Here is a 17,074-nt window from a genome sequence, read left to right as displayed (position 1 = left end):
ATGGATATTTGTGTAATCTTTCTCCAGAGCTGCAGCCATTCTTTAAGAAGGATTTGGAAAATGTGGAGACGGATGAGGGCGGTTCACTTTCTTTGAGCTGTGAGGTGTCTAAACCTGGATTGCCAGTTCAATGGAAAAAGAACAAGCTTCCTCTGAGGACCAACAGGAAGTATGAGATCAAGCAAGATGGCTGCCTTCTCCAGCTCAACATCATGGACCTCAAACCTGAAGACAGTGGAAGCTACACATGTCATGTAGGAAGTGTAGAATCAACTGCAACTATGACAGTGAAAGGTAGGAACAGAATCTTCTCATATTTTCTGCTGGGTGCACCTCTCAAAGTTGAATCTCATCTTTCCTAGAACTTCCACCATTTTTCAAAGAAAACTTACAGAATGTAAAGGCTGAGGAGGGAGGTATTGCCTCCCTGCGCTGTCAGGTATCTAAGCCCGACACTGGCATACAATGGAAGAAGAACAAGTTGCTATTAAGAGCCAGCAGCAAGTATTCAATGACACAAGATGGCTGCTTCTTACAGCTCAAAATCAATGACCTCCAACCTGAGGATGAAGGTAGCTACACATGTGAAGCAGGAAGCGCAGAAAGCACTGCAAATGTTTCTGTAAAAGGTACGTCTGCTTGACAGTTTGGGAACCCAATAAAAGGCCCTGTTTTATATTTACCGTACATACATAATTGAACACTTATGTATTCTTCCCTAACCATTTAAAGATTTTCACACAACCATATGAATTTTTGTATGATCTTTCTCCAGAATTCCCAGTTATATTTACACACATTTTTTCAGTGCACATTCATGTAGTCAAACTAAAAGAGAAACAAATAACCAAAAAAACATCAAAGTAATGATGCTAATGTATAACTAAGCGCTTCATATTCAGTCTACACTGTATGATAGGGGAGAAAAGTAATTCCATTTTATGTTTAAATGTTAGGATGATCAAATTAGATCCCAACATGACATTCGCTCAATGGTTTGCCCAATAGAGTTGCCCTTATTCTTCAAAGAACAATTGCAAAGTGTCGAGACAGAGGAAGGCGGTTCAGTCTCTCTCTATTGTGAATTGTCTAAACCTGGAGTGCCAGTACAATGGAAGAAGAACCGGCTGCCTTTGATGACCAGCAGAAAGTTTGAGATGAAACAAGAGGGTTCCCTGCTTCAGCTCAACATCAATGACCTCGAGCCTGAAGATGGTGGCAGATACACATGTCAAGCAGGCAGTGCAGAGACCAGAGCAACACTGTCTGTGAGAGGTGTGTTAATTTCAGAGAAAGTAATTGACCCTGATTCTTATTAACACTATTCAAATAATCCTTTTTCAGAGCGCCCAATTTCATTCAAAAATGAATTGCAAAGTATGGAGGCAGAAGAAGGAGATGCAGCCATTCTGTCCTGTCAACTGTCGAAACCTGGAGTGGCAGTGCAATGGAAAAAGAACAGACTGCCATTGAGGGATGACGGGAAGTATAAAATGAAACAAGATGGCTGCCTTCAACAACTCATCATCAATGACCTCAGACCTGAAGACAGCGGAAGCTACTCATGCTCTGCAGGAAGTGTAGTGACTTCTGCAACGATAGCTGTGAGAGGTACAGTATTTCTGTTTGGTGGACATACATATTTAGAGAATTTTGAAAGGTGCTTATAAATGAAATGTGTTCTTCTTATTATTTTTAATACAGTACATTGAATTGTTTGAATGTTGAAGTTTAATTTGCAATTCAATTTTGCAAATAATTAACAATGTTAAAAAAAAGATTGACTCCAGTTATCATGAGAAGCCATATCTCTAAGTTTAATCGATTAAATACCCACTTTTTAGAGCTTCCATTATTCTTCAAAGAAAAATTACAAACAGTGGAGATAGTTGAGGGTGGTTCAACCTCTCTGTGCTGTGAGCTGTCAAAACCTGGAGTGCCAGTTCAGTGGAAGAAAGATAGACTGCCTCTGAGAGCCAACAAGAAGTACGAGATGAAACAGGATGGCTGTCTTTTACAACTCAACATCAAGGACCTCAAATTGGAGGACAGTGGTAGTTACTTGTGTCAAGCAGGAAGTGCAGAAACTGCAACCACTTTGTCAGTGAAAGGTACAGTATGTACTCTATGTAAATCTGTGGTGAATCACTGTTTATCTAAAATGACAAAATTACAAAAAAAAACTAAAACAAATGTGCATTTTTTTCCTATCAATAATGATACACCTCTGCACAATTATTTTGCAAGTCAAATTTGCCTGTTTTGCTCTGACCAATCAATCACAGCGCAGAACAAACTTCATATCATTCAGGTCCGGAGAGTTAGTCCTGGGAGAACAAATTTCAAATCTGATTCAGTTGAGAATCAATCCCATTGCTGATATCCTGTACTTGCAGTCAAACTAACCCGCACTACTGATTCTGAAATGCCTCGGTTGTATAGATTAACTGACCAGCATATAGTGGCTGGAATTTGACAGGACATGGATCATAGACTGTAAATCTAAATTGTCTTTCAGTCAGCAGAAAAGTGTTTGCCATCCCTGCTCACCAACCACTAGTGTGCATAGTGTCCATGTGTCTCAATCAAATTCATTCACTGACTTTTAATGATCATTTTCAAGTCCTTTGTTTGTGTTGAATTCCCCCAGAGCTCCCGCCATTGTTTGTGACAGGCCTACAAAGTATAGAGCTAGACGAGGGAAGCACATTCTCTTTATGCTGTGAGCTCTCTAAACCTGGAGTGCCGGTGCAATGGAAAAAAAAGAGTCTGCCTCTGAGGCCCAACAAGAAGTATGAGATGAAACAAGATGGTTGCCTTCTTCAGCTCAACATTAAGGAGCTTAAGCCTGAGGACAGTGGCAGCTACACATGTCAAGCAGGGAATGCAGAAACCACAGCAACTCTTTCTGTCAAAGGTGTATATGTTATACAGATGTTTACCTCTCACTCGCTAATGGTGCTGTGGTACACGCGTCTGACTCGTGATGGATCGCCGTGAAATCGGTTCCCACTCAGTGATGGTGTGGCTGTGGGTATGAGTAATTGTTTGTCTATGTGCTTTGTGACTGACTGGCAACGACTTAAGATGTCCAACTTCAAGATGGCATTGCGAGGCCTTCATCCTTTACCACAGTCGAATAAATTATTTATTAACATGTGCCTATTTCTGCAGCGCTCCCTCCAATGTTCGAGAAAAAGCTACAAAGTATAGAGGCAGAGGAGGGGGCTACAGTTGTCCTGTCTTGCGAGCTGTCGAAACCTGAAGTCTCAGTACAATGGAAGAAAAATGTGCTGCCTTTAAAAGCTGATGGGAAGTATGACATAAAACAAGATGGGTGTCTCCTCCAGCTTCATATTAAGGAGCTCCATCCTGATGATTGTGGTAGCTACACATGTCAAGCAGGGAGTGCAGAGACCACTGCATCTGTGTCGGTAAAAGGTGTGTGCATTAATTTACTGATTTCCCAACAGCATTTTGTATAAAAGTTCTCTTTTTTATTGGACGAGATGAATCCATCCACTGCTTTTATATTAGCTAAATACAGAACAAATGTTTATTGGTAATACAAGATATCCACATATTTTGGCCGTGGTGCATATATTGCATTGGCTCTCAATTCTGTAGATGAATAGATGTTATTTAAAGGGACACATCTTGACTTTATTTAGTTTCCTAATCCATTCTAGAACGGCCTTGCTTTTTCAAGAAAGAATTGCAAAACACCGAAACAGAGGAGGGAGCCACAGCAGTCTTGTGTTGTGAACTGTCAACACTTGGTGTGCCGGTACAGTGGAACAAAAACGGAATTCCACTAAGAGCAAACAGAAAGTATGTAATGAAGAAGGATGGCTGTTTGCTGAAACTTCATATCAAAGAGATAAATCTAGAAGATAGCGGAAATTACTCATGTCAAACAGGAAGTGCAGAGACCACTGCAGTGTTGTCTGTTAAAGGTTAGTCCATTCACTATATAATATATGTACAGCAACAAAATATAGTACGTATTCATTCGAATTATTTCTCCTTCTAGAACCTGGGACTACTTTTTCAAAGGAAGTACCCCCCATGATACGACCACAAACAAGGAGTATCATCTCCGAACCACAGAATGTAAATCCCCCCAATGCACCCCCACTCCCTCCTGAACCCAAGAAGAGGACAGTACGAAAAGCATCTATCACTGCTTTAGAACAAGATGCAGAGACTGGGTTTAACATCAAACAACCCGTTCAGTCAATGCAAATAGAAGCTAAAGACCAGAAGGAGATGCAGAATGAAAAACAGACAGAAAATCCTCAGATTTCAAACGAGCAAGTGGACAATTTGGACCAAAATGTGGAGGCGACCACAAGACCAGCAATTTTCGTTGAGAAGGAGCATGTGATTGAAAACGTTGAGACGGTGAAGACTCAACCAGCAAAGCCACGAATGAAGGCAGAACTCAGTCAGCCGGGCAGAATTCTCGGAAACAAAGACATTGTTCAACAGAAGCAGTTATTAATGTCAGATCCATCACAAAATGGAAAAGCATTTGAAAAAGTCAGAGAAGTTGAAAAATTAGATGACCACCTGGAGACAACATTCTGGAAGAGAGTTGAGGGGCAGGAAAAGGCTATAAAACCATCCGCAATAAGCTTTGAGATCGAAACATTGGAACAAGATGTAAAGTCTACTATTAAGGATGGTGACATGGAGAAAACAGTGGAGACTGTATTAGCACCTACTATTAAAGATGTTGACGTGGCAAAGACAAGGGAGGGTGTCTTACCACCTGTGAGGTTAAAAGGAAAAGCAGCAGGAGGAAGAGAGCCTCCTGAAGGTGTTGAAAAAGAAACTGAGGAATTCACTCTACAACCGTCAAAAGCTGACATCATTGATTCTAAGAATAGGAATACACTGAGAAACAATGCAAAACAACTTGTGACCGCAGAGAAAGTAGAGGAGCAAGTGATACAAGTGCCACCAGGAAATCAGCTGGACAGCCACTCCGGAAAACTAAAAGAACCGCCTCAATATATAAAGGCTGAACTTATTTCTCCGAAGCCACCTGTAAGGTCAAAGAGCAAAACTAGAACAGGAATGGACAGACAACCGTCAAGGGACACTGAAACAGATTATGATGAACCATTGGTGACAATGCCCAGAGATCAGTTACGAAAAGAGAGGGGAAAGTCATTGAAAGATGAGGAATCAATACAGTCGGCATCATCAGACGCTGATCTGGTGGAGAAGTTAGTTCTACCCAAAGAGCTGATAAAACATCCAGTCAAACCTCTGAGAAGAGAACTCGAAATGGACAATAAAACCTCTGCCAGATTAATAGAAAGGAAGGTCGAACACCAAAAAGTGCAAATGACGCAAGAAATTCCTCTCCTCTACATTTCTGGAGATGAAACTTTCTCTGAAGCTTTGACCGAAATCCCCTTAATCGAACCAGGTGGCTTCTATGATGACACGAAGACCCAACCCTTCACCCAGCTTACCATTTTGGATCTGCAGAAGCCAGTCCAAGAAGCTTCGCCAGAAATTTACCTCAGTGCTGAAGATGAACCACAAATGCAAAAAGCTATCGTCAAGAGTCAGACTAACTTACAAGACCACGCAACCGGCAGAGATACACGACCTGTCTTGAAAGGGGTCTTTCACAACCAGTGTGCAGATGTTAATGGTAACATCAGTCTAGTATGTTCCGTAGCAGGACAGTATGACAGTGTGCGCTGGATTAAAAATGGTCAAACAATCAGTAGTGATGAACGGCATTCTATGAAAGCTGCAGCGGATGGGGTATGCTCTCTCGTTATCACTGAACTGACCCTCAATGACAGTGGCATCTACACATGTGAGGTGGTCAATAAATTCGGCATGACGTCCTACAGCGGAAACATAACTGTGGTTCCATTGCAACAGCCTGCTCAAGCAGTCGGCAGGCAAGCACACCCACCTCTCGCCGCAATTACCCCACTGCAGTTGGCTCCACTGAGGACTAAGGAAAAAGCACAGATTCAAGATCAGGCAACTTCAGGGACCGATGCTGATAACTATGTCGAGAATGTCGACATATCTTTGTGGGAGGCCTACAACCTAACAGAGCAGCACATTCAGATGAGCCAACAAAAGGAACCATCATCTCTCATCGCCAGCAGCTCCGGTGAGTAATATGTGATATTTTTCTCAGCACATTTTCCATTTCCTTCATTCAATTGTCTTTCTTTAATAGCGTCAAGTCCATCTGATTATGACACTGCACCAGATGTGTTTGAACCTGTAGAAATCACGTCCCATCCAGCAAGGTAATAGAGCTATGGGTTTATTTTGTTATCAAAATATTTGTTTCATGAATATTACCACAGGGAACTTCCAGAGGCATCAGACCAAATGCCTCCAATGGACTTGAATCAACACACTGCTCATCCTTGCCTCCTCAAAAAGTTGTTACAAGTCCAAGGTAAGCAGCGATACACAGACAGCTTCTTTCTCGGTTGCTATCAATTAAATCAATGATGTTGTGTACCTCTCCTTCATAGGCACTCAAGAAAGCCAAATGAGAACACCATCTCCTAAACACCTTAGGGCGCACACACCATTAACTAGCACTGTTTCTGGATCAGAATCCGAAGGGGAAGAGGATCAACGCGAGGTTTGGGCTTTTGATTGGAGGAACTGCAATTGCCACCAAAATTGCGAATTGAAGGCCCTTCCAGGGCAAAAAAATACATACCAGATACCAGGCAAAAATTCTGCCTTTGTGTTTTGCTTCAATAGCAGTAACTGGAGCACTCCAATTGGACGCTTATTACGTTCATCTTCCAAAGATGCTATGCCCTCCCAAAACATCTGATATTTTGCCAACAATACATATCAAAGAGCCAGATTTACCTCCAAATACCATATGCTAAAGTCGACGTTCAGACTTCAATAGATTGCATGTGCTGTTAGGGTATGTTTTACACAGGATCTCCAAAGATTGCAAGCTTTATCCTCAAGAGGAGGTACTAAAGTATATTTTTAATTCGCCCACCTGATTAAATACAATATAAATACAAAAAGTGGAGAGCCATGTATTTCGTATTCCGTTTTAACTGAAAAACTGGACCAATTGTCATAGTTCACTGAAATGACCCAGAAATGTACGGAAATACAGATTTGCAAGGAGTTTTGTGATACAGAATGACTCCGTATTGCTCCAAGTCAGCCACCCAGAAGCTGAAAAAAGAGCGGGCTAAGTGTTCGGTTTGTTTGAATGTTCTTCTATTGGTGATTAATACCATTTGTATTGTTTTTGCCGTTTATTTTTTGCGTGATGTTAATGCACGTAATTGCTTTTTCATTCCAATAGACATTTGAAATGTATGTGGCGAGAGCAGCCTGCAACCCCAACAGTGGAAGCAAGGACAGTTTTTTACTAAAGGCGGGTCAGTTTGTCGAGGTTCTAGACTCTGCCCATCCAGACAAATGGCTCGTGAGAACTAAACCCACCAAAACCAACCCTGCTCGACAGGGATGGATTTGTCCGGCCTACCTGGAGAAGAAAAGAAAGGTGAGACGTTCATTCTGGCAAATGGGGAAATCCTGAAGCAGTTCAGATGTGTTATAAAGAAAGGCAGATCTGATAGCTTTTTATTTTGTTTATTTCTGTTTTTAGGAGGCCTTCACACAATTGTGGGCACCTCAAGAGGATCTTGACGGAATCGGCTCTACAGGAGAAGAGTATAGAAGGGCTTTGAGGTCGGGTTTCATTACAGAGCACTGTCTATTATTGACAAGAAAAAAAGTAATTTCCTTGTGTTTTTTTTTTTGTATTTTTTTTCTTTAGCCAACTGATTCAAGGTCTAATTGATGGTGAAGAGGAGTTTGTGAAGGAAATGACGCTATTTATTTCTCATCCACTCAATTACTTGGACTCAATTCTCAATGTTCCAATAAACATCATCAACCAGAAAGATATCATTTTCAGAAATGTGAAGGACATTGTCCTTCTTCACGAGAAGTAAGTACGCAATACTCAGTGTGACTGAATGTGGATGTACACTCAACTGAAATATTTGACATAAAAAACTAAATAAATAAAGCATTAGACTCCAATTTTATCCAGTCAGCTTGAGCCTGAGTTTGACATTATAAATGTTGGTTTAAGGTCTATTCTCCCTGGGTTGAGAGCATGTACTACAGATGATGATGTTGCTATGCTTCTGATCCATCACATTGAGAACCTTGAAAAATATGTTCACTACATGATGGGGCAATCACAAGCAGAAGCCTGCATTGCTGATAAAGCGACTCAACAATATCTCAAAGTAAACACCATCAACATTACTCTGTATGTCATCATATGCTGAAGACAACAGTATAAGTATTTTTTGCTATAATACAGGAGTTGCCGGGATCCGGTAGACCAGAGGCTCCTGTCATTGATATCTTGACCTTCCTCCAAAGACCAGTTGAAAGGATCCAGACATATCAAGCGTTACTGAAGGTCAACAACGAATAGAGTAGAACAGTTGTTTAGTTTGTTTTCAAATATTGCAGGTGTTCGTCAACAGGACGTTAACTCTGTTCTGAATGAACAATTTATCTTCAGGAGCTAATTAAGAACAAGGCAAAAAGCGGCCAGAGCTGTTGTTTGTTGGAGGATGCATTCTCCCTTGTGTCCTGTCTACCATGGAGGTCCGACAATCTGCACCAGGTCTCTCTCATTGAAAACTACCCCGCCCCTTTGACGGCCCTGGGCGAACCAGTGCGGCAGGTTGCAAAAGCATCATCCACATCTTGAAATGTTATCTCGACAAGGGAAATAATTGTAAATAATATTTTCTTTCCTCCAAGGGAGCCTTCATGGTGTGGGATGAAACACCAGAAACAAAAAAAACCTCTAGAGGGCATCAGAGACAGGTCTTTCTGTTCAAGGAATGTATTGTCCTCTGCAAACTGAGAAGAGATGCCACTAAGAGCTGTGATACGTACACCTTCAAAAATAAAATGAAGGTAATAAAGTTTTCGTGGTGCTTCGACCAGTGGTCACGTGCTTACATACAAATCCCAGTTAACTTTTCAATTCTACCGACTTGACCCCAGCTGAATGATGTAGAGCTTAGAGAAACAATGGGAGGTGATGAGAAGACTTGGGAGCTGTGGCATGAGCACAGGGGCTCAGTGAGGAGATATGCACTGCAGGGTCGCTCACCCCTGGTGAGACTTTCCTGGCTCAAAGACCTGAAGGAGCTGCAGCAACGATCCATCCTGCCCACTAACAGTAAGGCTACTATGATGACTGCAGATCTACTGCAAATCATCTTGAATTAATTTATCAATTCATTTATTTATTTCATTTATTCCTGCTACGTTTGTGTCTCTCAATCAATAAGACCCACCCGTGTTTACATCACCACTGTCGGATTGCACGGCAAAGATTGGGCAGACCGTCAAACTGAGCTGCAAGGTTACGGGATCGCCTCAGCCAGTGATCACATGGCTCAAAGGTCAGAAAACTAAAAAGGGTATCACACTGCATTGGTTGACACATATCGCATGTCTTCTTCTCAGATGGCCTTGCATTGGAGGATGACCCTCGACACATCATCACAGCGGACAGATCCGGGACGTGCATTCTGATCTTGGACAGTTTAACTGCAGAAGACTCTGGGCAATATGTGTGCTATGCAACTAGCAGCATGGGCAACACTAGCACTGTGACAACTGTTGTAGTACAGGGTGGGTTGAGAGGGATTCCGTTTAAATCTCATTCTAAATGCACGTGATATTTTCAACCTCTAGGCTTGTGCTGACTATTGAAACATGTTTCCTCAGCTCCACCAAGATTTGTTAGTAGGCTGGAAAGTACTTGTCTGATAGAGAATGAGGACATTCACTTTACTTGTTCCACTCTCACAACTCCTTTTCCCCAAATCAGGTTGGTATGCAAATTTTCCAACAGTGTACATTTTTTTAATGACATTTAGGTATGTACACAATGGTATTACCGGTAGAAAAATAGAGAAAAAAAATCTCCATGACTGGAAAAGCTCTCCCACACACATGTAAAGGGAGATAGTGCCTTGACTTTAACAGGCCAACCATCTGCATATTTAATCAACAATATGTGAAAGTGCATCTTCCGTTTTATGGGTGCATTAAAAATGTGTACAAAATGTGTTTGGTAATTTAATCATTTAATCTTATATATATATATATATATATATATATATATATATATATATATATATATATATATATATATACAGTAAAGTCTCGTTATATCGATATCGGATATATCGATAGTCCCGGTTATATCGATACTATTTCTCTGCACGCACTGAGAAAATTACATGCAAACAGGGTCGGATATATCGATAGTCCCGGCTATATCGATATTTTTTCGGACTCCCTTGAATATCGATATAACGATATATATATATATATATATATATATATATATATATATATATATATATATATATATATATATATATATATATATACCAATGACTTAGCTATGGGAACTCCTTTTTTCCCACTGCAGGTGGATGAAAGATGGCAAAGAATTGAGTCACACGCGGAAATATTCAATCTCAAATGACCGTCGAAGTGGAATATTGTCTCTCACTGTCATCAGTGCTACAGAGACAAACATCGGACTTTATGAGTGCGAGGTACGATGCAATCTCATGTACGACATGCCGATGATTCATCATTGTCAGAGATGCTTTGTAAAGACAATGAAATGTCAAAAATGTTTCTCTCACTTCAGCTTTCAAATGAGTTTGGTTGTGTCAAGTGCAAGGCTGGACTTTGCCCCTCTTATGTCGCACCAAATGACTCTGAAAGTGACCAGACGCATGATCTACTTCCCAAAGGTAGGACAGTTCAAGCGATATAAGGTAATTTTGCAGGAGAGAAGATAGAGGCCACAATGGGGATCTTTTTCTTTGGGGCCAACTTTAATTTCTTCTATATGAAGGATGTTGGAAATAAGCACATGCCATCGTTCGCAACAGTCCATGTATGTTCTCATTTTATAACATCACTTGACAGTCCTCTGGGACTCTTCATCCGTTCTGTCATGTTTATTTTATTTTCACGCATTTGCTTACTTTTTATTATATCCACTTCACGTTTCCATCTGGAGTCGTTTCATCTAGCATATTAATGTCTGGTTTATGAGGCCGCGAAAGAATACAATACCTTCCAAGAACAAAATATGAATGCGTGTTAATTTGTACTTCAGTATTCGAATATCTATTTATAGTTATTGAGCACACTAGAGATTTGTTGAAGATACCGTGTATAATAAAAAAAGCAAAAGGTTTACTTACCTGAGTGAATTGAGAGATTGTAACTATGAAAACATTTGTTTCGTAGGATGTATTTCATCACATTTTCACTCCCCACACAGAGGACACAAACTTTTTCTCCTCAAGATAGAGGCATCTGAACCACTGAGGTGTTTTAAAATAATGTTTCTCACGAGCCACAACATTACATACAATTACTAAAGACAGCAAAGAGAGTTACAATGTTTAATTCTGCATTGTAGGGTTTTATTTGATATAAAATAAAAATATCTATCAGTGTAGTTCAACACACGTAAACACGATATAAAAATGTGCTAAAATAAAGGTTTATTTCATCTATGATAATGTAAATTGTGTTCACTGAGCATTTTTATCTTAACAAACATTTTATTTTAACCTTTCATTCTCTGTAATCTCCATATTTTCCTCCGTCGACTCAACCAAAAGCAGAAGGTTCCTCATGCTCCATGTAAGTCATAATTGTCAGGATGACATATAACCAACCGTTCAGTGTTGCCCTTTTTTCCTCCCCCTCTCATCAACGCATGTCCAGCTAACTCTTCACTACTAAAAATATGAGATGGTCATGTGCTGAACAGATGTTGTCATGCAGGATTGGGCACATGCCCATATCTTGTCGATGTGATGGATACCTTATTGTAATTTCCTTGTAGCCGGGTGACAGCAGGTAAGACACACATTATTTTAGTTTTTCCCCCGTTATCCCAGCTCACGTATGTTTTACTCATGTGTATGTTGAACCATTACATTCACTAACAAAATTTTATTTTGCTTTTTTCCAGATGCAGACTCAGAGGGTTGGTCCTCTGCCTTTGTGACAAAGTGGCTTCAAACAGATTTCACCCCGTCTTCAATAGCTGAAGGTCTTTTTCCACCCATTCCCGAACAGTAAGTAACACATTACAACATTTTCTCTTTTAGTACCTCAATGGTACTGTTTATATATTTATATATATATATATATATATATATATATATATATATATATATATATATATATATATATATATATATATATATCAGTGGTGGGCCGTCAGAGCCAGCAAGGCCTTCTCTGCTGGCCTAACATAATCAGACATCATTATCATAATTATAATAAAAGTCAATTTCAGTAAAAAAGTATTTTTTCTAAATATATATATAATTATTCTACATACTGTTTTCTTGATGTTATATTATATCCATTTGGTTATGCTCCTTTCAGTGTTGTAGTTTTAGGTCAGAGTTTTTAATCGAATCAGAATTCAGCTAGCTTGTGTCGCCAGGCTGTATGAAATCTGACCGACGCCTTCAGAATCAACAGTGAGGGCGTCTGTGCGCTGTACATGAACGGGCACATGTAGTTGATATATAGTTGCGATAGCCAATCAGATCACGAGTTGGCACAGTAAGGCCAGCTAGAGGGCCTCGCGTTGAACATGACATGTACGCGTCCTGTGATTGGATACTCACTTTACCTCAGCCCTCAGCGGAGGCAGCGCTATGCAAATCAACCAAGATACAACAGATCAGACCCGGAAACTTTAGCAGAAAAACCAAGTATATCTTCTCGCTTTTTTAACCCACAATGGCTGTCGCATGTAGGTAGGCCTATTCTCAAGAACAAATGAAAAAGATTTGTTTACTTTTATTTTCAACAAATAGTTCGTTTTGTGACCGTCTTGTTGTTTTTCTTACATTAAACTGACATTTTGTAATTTAGCGTAAAATCTTGTTAAAGATTGCATATTCTTGGTGGACTTAATAAAACTTTGTGGACAAAGGATTTTAAATTTCCTTTTATTTTTAAGTGTTTGCAGTATCACGTATAGTGACAAGTTCTAATTGCTGATGCAGATTTATTGATGTGTAATTGCTCCAGAAAATAGCCTGTGTTGTAGACTATTAAGGTGATGCCACGCCCAGTACTGCGTGCGTGTGCTTTTGTAAATGATATCTCCAGCCGTTGTGTCATAAATTACGGTATTACGAGGGATATTTGTTCAAGTCGGACTAAGTAGGACTTCACTGAAGGCCTAGGTGTGAAATGCACGGACGGATATATATATATATATATATATATATATATATATATATATATATATATATATATATATATATATATATATACAGTAAAGTCTCGTTATATCGATATCGGATATATCGATAGTCCCGGTTATATCGATACTATTTCTATGCACGTACGGAGAAAATTACATGCAAACAGGGTCGGATATATCGATAGTCCCGGTTATATCGATATTTTTTCGGACTCCCTTGAATATCGATATAACGAGACTTTACTGTATATATATATATAAATCAATGTGAGAATGGACGATTTATGAATGAATAGATGTGTTTGTTGTTTGCTTCAAACCCTTTGTTTCTGGGTAGTGGCTGTTTAAAACATGCATAGAAAACGTTTTTTTTTTTTTATGCAACATATGTGGTGTTATTCGCACTTATTTTGCACATATGCATGCAAGTTGGCCATATTTAAAATACCGTAGTGTATTTGTCATACAGCTGGTTTGGATGTGCATGCTACTCTGTGGTCCACCGATAGCACTGATGTCTATTATGACCCCCGCCATCATTTAAATTCAATCCCTGGGCCAGAATTTCTCAACAGTCCTCCAAATATTCTCTTGTGAATTTAAAACACTAACCGCTTACTGCTTATTGGTCTTCAGAGATGAGGGTAGTACTGCTGATGTTCCTAAGACAAGAACCATGGATCAGACAGCACAGCAACAGCTTCCATGTTACCTGAAGGAGGAAGAAGAAGAAATCTACATCTCGGAGCAAATGCAGGAAATAACAGACGGTAGTCATCTTAATGCTGTGTTTAGAAATGAAGAATGACTCTTCTAATAGCAGTCGTGTAACTTTCTTTGCTGTTCTATTCAGTTCCTCCCTTCATCCAAGTGCCCCCTGAAGACATGTGTGTTGACCCAGGCCAACCAGCCACATTTACCGTCATCATAACAGGAAGGCCCATGCCACAGATACAATGGTACAAGGTAGGCGCACCGTGTGCATTATTGGAGAAATTCAATAAGAAGTTCAGTTCATTGTCAATTTGCCCGATTTGTTTCTTGAACTTTTGATTTAAATCATAATTCCTGATATCACTTGATGATAGCAAAGGTTTCTGCGAAGTGTGACCTCTGCTTTGTTACTGGAGGATGGAGAAGAACTTCCAGCGAGTCACAATGTGGAGATCGTTCAACATGCCGCCCGCTGCTCATTGACCATAGTGTGCCCGGATGTTGAAGACAGTGGTGTTTACACCTGCTTCTCTTACAATGACTCCGGCCATGTGTCATGTCAGGCTCTTCTTACCGTTGAGGACGGTGAGGCAATAGTGTTGTTCTTAGGGCTGTGAAAAATAATATAATATTATCATGCATTTAGCGGTACAACTCTTTCCATCACTTCATCCTTTTCAGGTCTTTTAGGGTCTCAGGAGAGAGAGATGGAGTTGGGGAAGAGAAGGAAGCTTTTCACTGTCTATGGTGTGCGTGACGAAATTGGAAGGTGAGTCCCTTGCTATATGTATCAACCTACCATTGCTTCATATTTGTTATGATTCATTGGAGTTTCTCTTTCCCCAGAGGAACGTTTGGGGTAGTGAAGCGTGTGATCCATAGAGGGACAGGTGAAGTCTTTGCTGCTAAATTCTTACCCCTGCGAAGTAGCACCCGCACCCGAGCCTTCCAAGAGAGGGATTTGCTGTCTCGCCTGGCTCATCCTAGGGTGGCTTGTCTACTGGACTTCTTTTGCACTCGCCGCACACTGGTGCTCATTACAGAAATGTATCCCTTCAAAAAGTCTCTCATGCAATCACCAAAGGATGAACTTCTTCCTTAACATATGCAATAACCAGATGCTGTTCTCATAGCCTCGTTGACCATTTGTTTCTCAGAGGATCGTTCTCAGAGAAAGAGGTAAGCAATGTTTTTTTCTCCTTCTAATTTTCATACAGCGTATATTATCCTTGTTTGGTTGAGTACAACTGTGAATTATTTTATTGCAGGTTCAGTCATATATCCAGCAAATTCTTGAAGGGGTTGGGCATATTCATAGCATGAACATTTTGCATCTCGACATCAAGGTAAGATTTTAGCTTAGTTACAATTCAGACAAAATTCTGTCTTTTTTGGGATTAAAACAATTTGTTTTTTTATTTATTTATTTTTTTATGTACACCCCCCTTAGCCAGAGAATATCCTCATGGTATATCCACCCAGAGATGAAATCAAGATCTGTGACTTCGGCTTCTCCCAGGAAGTAGACATATCGAGGCATCAGTACAGCATGTTTGGTACACCAGAGTTTGTTGCACCCGAAGTTGTTCACCAAGAACCTGTCAGTGCGGGCACAGATATTTGGTGAGTCAAAGTCCAGATTCGACATTGCAATCCAAAAATTGAAAATGTTCTGCTGCCATTGCCATGGTGTGTTTGTCTGTTTGGCAAATTACTTCCAAACAGACAATACAACACATTACTAGCGACTTAAATTTGAAAGTGCTACATTTCTTTCCAATATTGCTATCGGTGCAGAGTAATACGTTACTTTTTGGTTCTCAGCTCATTGTAATTCCTATGCCTCATTTGTTTAATTCCTGAGTTATGGAATGAATGAATGAATGAATGAATGAATGAATGAATGAATGAATGAATGAATGAACACAAAAGTCACCTGTGAAATTTCACATATGGATTAGATTAAATTAGATGAGATAACCTTTATTGGTCTGACAATGGAGAAATTCACAATAAATTTGCATCTTAGAACCACAACTTCTGTACTGTGAGGTCGACGCGCGAACAACTCGATCACTGGGCCACCCATAACTGTAGTAATATTACAAACATACAAAATTAACAGGACTCCGTACGTTATATAATACATTATGTATTTCGTAACATTACTTTTGTTAAATTGCCTTATATTTTGTGAAATAACAGAAACATATTTCCGTCTGTAACAGGTCTGTGGGTGTGATGGCCTATTTATGGTATGTATATTGCCAGGCATCATAAGCACAATAGCATAAAACTAGTCATAAATAGTCAAGGCTGATTCTTTTCTATTACTTCCTTTGGCAGTCTGTTATGCCGTTGCCCGTTTGCGGGTGAAACGGACCGTGCTACACTGCTGAGAGTGGGAGAAGGGACCCTCAACTGGGATGCGCCTGACGTCATGAGTAGGAGTCCTGAAGCCCAGTCCTTTCTTCGCAGTCTTCTTCAACCAGACCCTGAGTAAGCCCCGTTCCAGTTATTATTTTTTGAACCATCTTTTTCTTTATTTATGGCTATTGATTTTGAAATTAACACCACATATGTACTTCCCTATCAAACCATATGATTTGTTTCATCCAAAAAGCAAAGAATATAATAATCGTAATAGTGACTACAGTAATAATCACTTGTAGTATGCAAAATATTCAACATTTTCTGTCCTGTATAGAAAGCGACCATCTGCCTTTGAATGCTTGAGCCATGAATGGTTCCAGGTGAGACTTAAAAATCACATAGTAACCAGATTTTAGGTGTTCAGTAGTTTTTGAACTTGGGAATGAAAATCAAACAAAATGTTACTGTCATCAGGATGAACACGCAGGAGAAGATACGGATGAAATTAACCCAAAAGGTTTAAAGCTGTTCATCTCAAAAAGAAAATGGCAGGTGAGCTGTTTTGTATCCTCATCAAACTCATTGGGCAAATGAAATATTCTGCGATTCGTCCACAGCAATGTCGTCTGCTTCTTT

At 39.9% G+C, this 17,074-nt stretch overlaps 1 protein-coding gene across 1 annotated transcript in view; it reads left to right on the top strand.

The window, feature by feature from the left end:
• obscna (obscurin, cytoskeletal calmodulin and titin-interacting RhoGEF a) overlaps nucleotides 1–17,074 on the top strand; it is a 38,311-nt gene that overhangs the window by 15,573 nt on the left and 5,664 nt on the right. The window contains exons 35-72 of the mRNA XM_089001066.1: nucleotides 28–294; nucleotides 363–629; nucleotides 1,009–1,275; nucleotides 1,345–1,611; nucleotides 1,845–2,111; nucleotides 2,651–2,917; nucleotides 3,175–3,441; nucleotides 3,690–3,956; nucleotides 4,034–6,151; nucleotides 6,221–6,293; nucleotides 6,354–6,448; nucleotides 6,528–6,640; nucleotides 7,340–7,540; nucleotides 7,646–7,728; nucleotides 7,817–7,990; nucleotides 8,138–8,297; nucleotides 8,375–8,476; nucleotides 8,582–8,746; nucleotides 8,827–8,985; nucleotides 9,076–9,253; nucleotides 9,366–9,479; nucleotides 9,544–9,711; nucleotides 9,808–9,910; nucleotides 10,520–10,649; nucleotides 10,748–10,853; nucleotides 12,095–12,200; nucleotides 13,988–14,121; nucleotides 14,205–14,317; nucleotides 14,482–14,650; nucleotides 14,747–14,834; nucleotides 14,912–15,112; nucleotides 15,184–15,244; nucleotides 15,334–15,411; nucleotides 15,516–15,688; nucleotides 16,294–16,320; nucleotides 16,412–16,564; nucleotides 16,773–16,818; nucleotides 16,913–16,990. Of these exons, the coding sequence (XP_088857192.1) occupies nucleotides 28–294; nucleotides 363–629; nucleotides 1,009–1,275; nucleotides 1,345–1,611; nucleotides 1,845–2,111; nucleotides 2,651–2,917; nucleotides 3,175–3,441; nucleotides 3,690–3,956; nucleotides 4,034–6,151; nucleotides 6,221–6,293; nucleotides 6,354–6,448; nucleotides 6,528–6,640; nucleotides 7,340–7,540; nucleotides 7,646–7,728; nucleotides 7,817–7,990; nucleotides 8,138–8,297; nucleotides 8,375–8,476; nucleotides 8,582–8,746; nucleotides 8,827–8,985; nucleotides 9,076–9,253; nucleotides 9,366–9,479; nucleotides 9,544–9,711; nucleotides 9,808–9,910; nucleotides 10,520–10,649; nucleotides 10,748–10,853; nucleotides 12,095–12,200; nucleotides 13,988–14,121; nucleotides 14,205–14,317; nucleotides 14,482–14,650; nucleotides 14,747–14,834; nucleotides 14,912–15,112; nucleotides 15,184–15,244; nucleotides 15,334–15,411; nucleotides 15,516–15,688; nucleotides 16,294–16,320; nucleotides 16,412–16,564; nucleotides 16,773–16,818; nucleotides 16,913–16,990 (7,805 nt within the window). The remainder of the gene's footprint in view (nucleotides 1–27; nucleotides 295–362; nucleotides 630–1,008; nucleotides 1,276–1,344; nucleotides 1,612–1,844; nucleotides 2,112–2,650; nucleotides 2,918–3,174; nucleotides 3,442–3,689; nucleotides 3,957–4,033; nucleotides 6,152–6,220; nucleotides 6,294–6,353; nucleotides 6,449–6,527; nucleotides 6,641–7,339; nucleotides 7,541–7,645; nucleotides 7,729–7,816; nucleotides 7,991–8,137; nucleotides 8,298–8,374; nucleotides 8,477–8,581; nucleotides 8,747–8,826; nucleotides 8,986–9,075; nucleotides 9,254–9,365; nucleotides 9,480–9,543; nucleotides 9,712–9,807; nucleotides 9,911–10,519; nucleotides 10,650–10,747; nucleotides 10,854–12,094; nucleotides 12,201–13,987; nucleotides 14,122–14,204; nucleotides 14,318–14,481; nucleotides 14,651–14,746; nucleotides 14,835–14,911; nucleotides 15,113–15,183; nucleotides 15,245–15,333; nucleotides 15,412–15,515; nucleotides 15,689–16,293; nucleotides 16,321–16,411; nucleotides 16,565–16,772; nucleotides 16,819–16,912; nucleotides 16,991–17,074) is intronic.

The sequence above is a fragment of the Hippocampus bargibanti genome, linkage group LG07, assembly GCF_051943395.1.
Source record: "Hippocampus bargibanti isolate YZ-2025 linkage group LG07, ASM5194339v1, whole genome shotgun sequence".
In the NCBI taxonomy this organism is placed as follows: Eukaryota; Metazoa; Chordata; class Actinopteri; order Syngnathiformes; family Syngnathidae; genus Hippocampus; species Hippocampus bargibanti.
The sequence above is the reverse complement of the archived record's forward strand: the minus strand, read 5'-3'. Positions and strand labels throughout refer to the sequence as shown.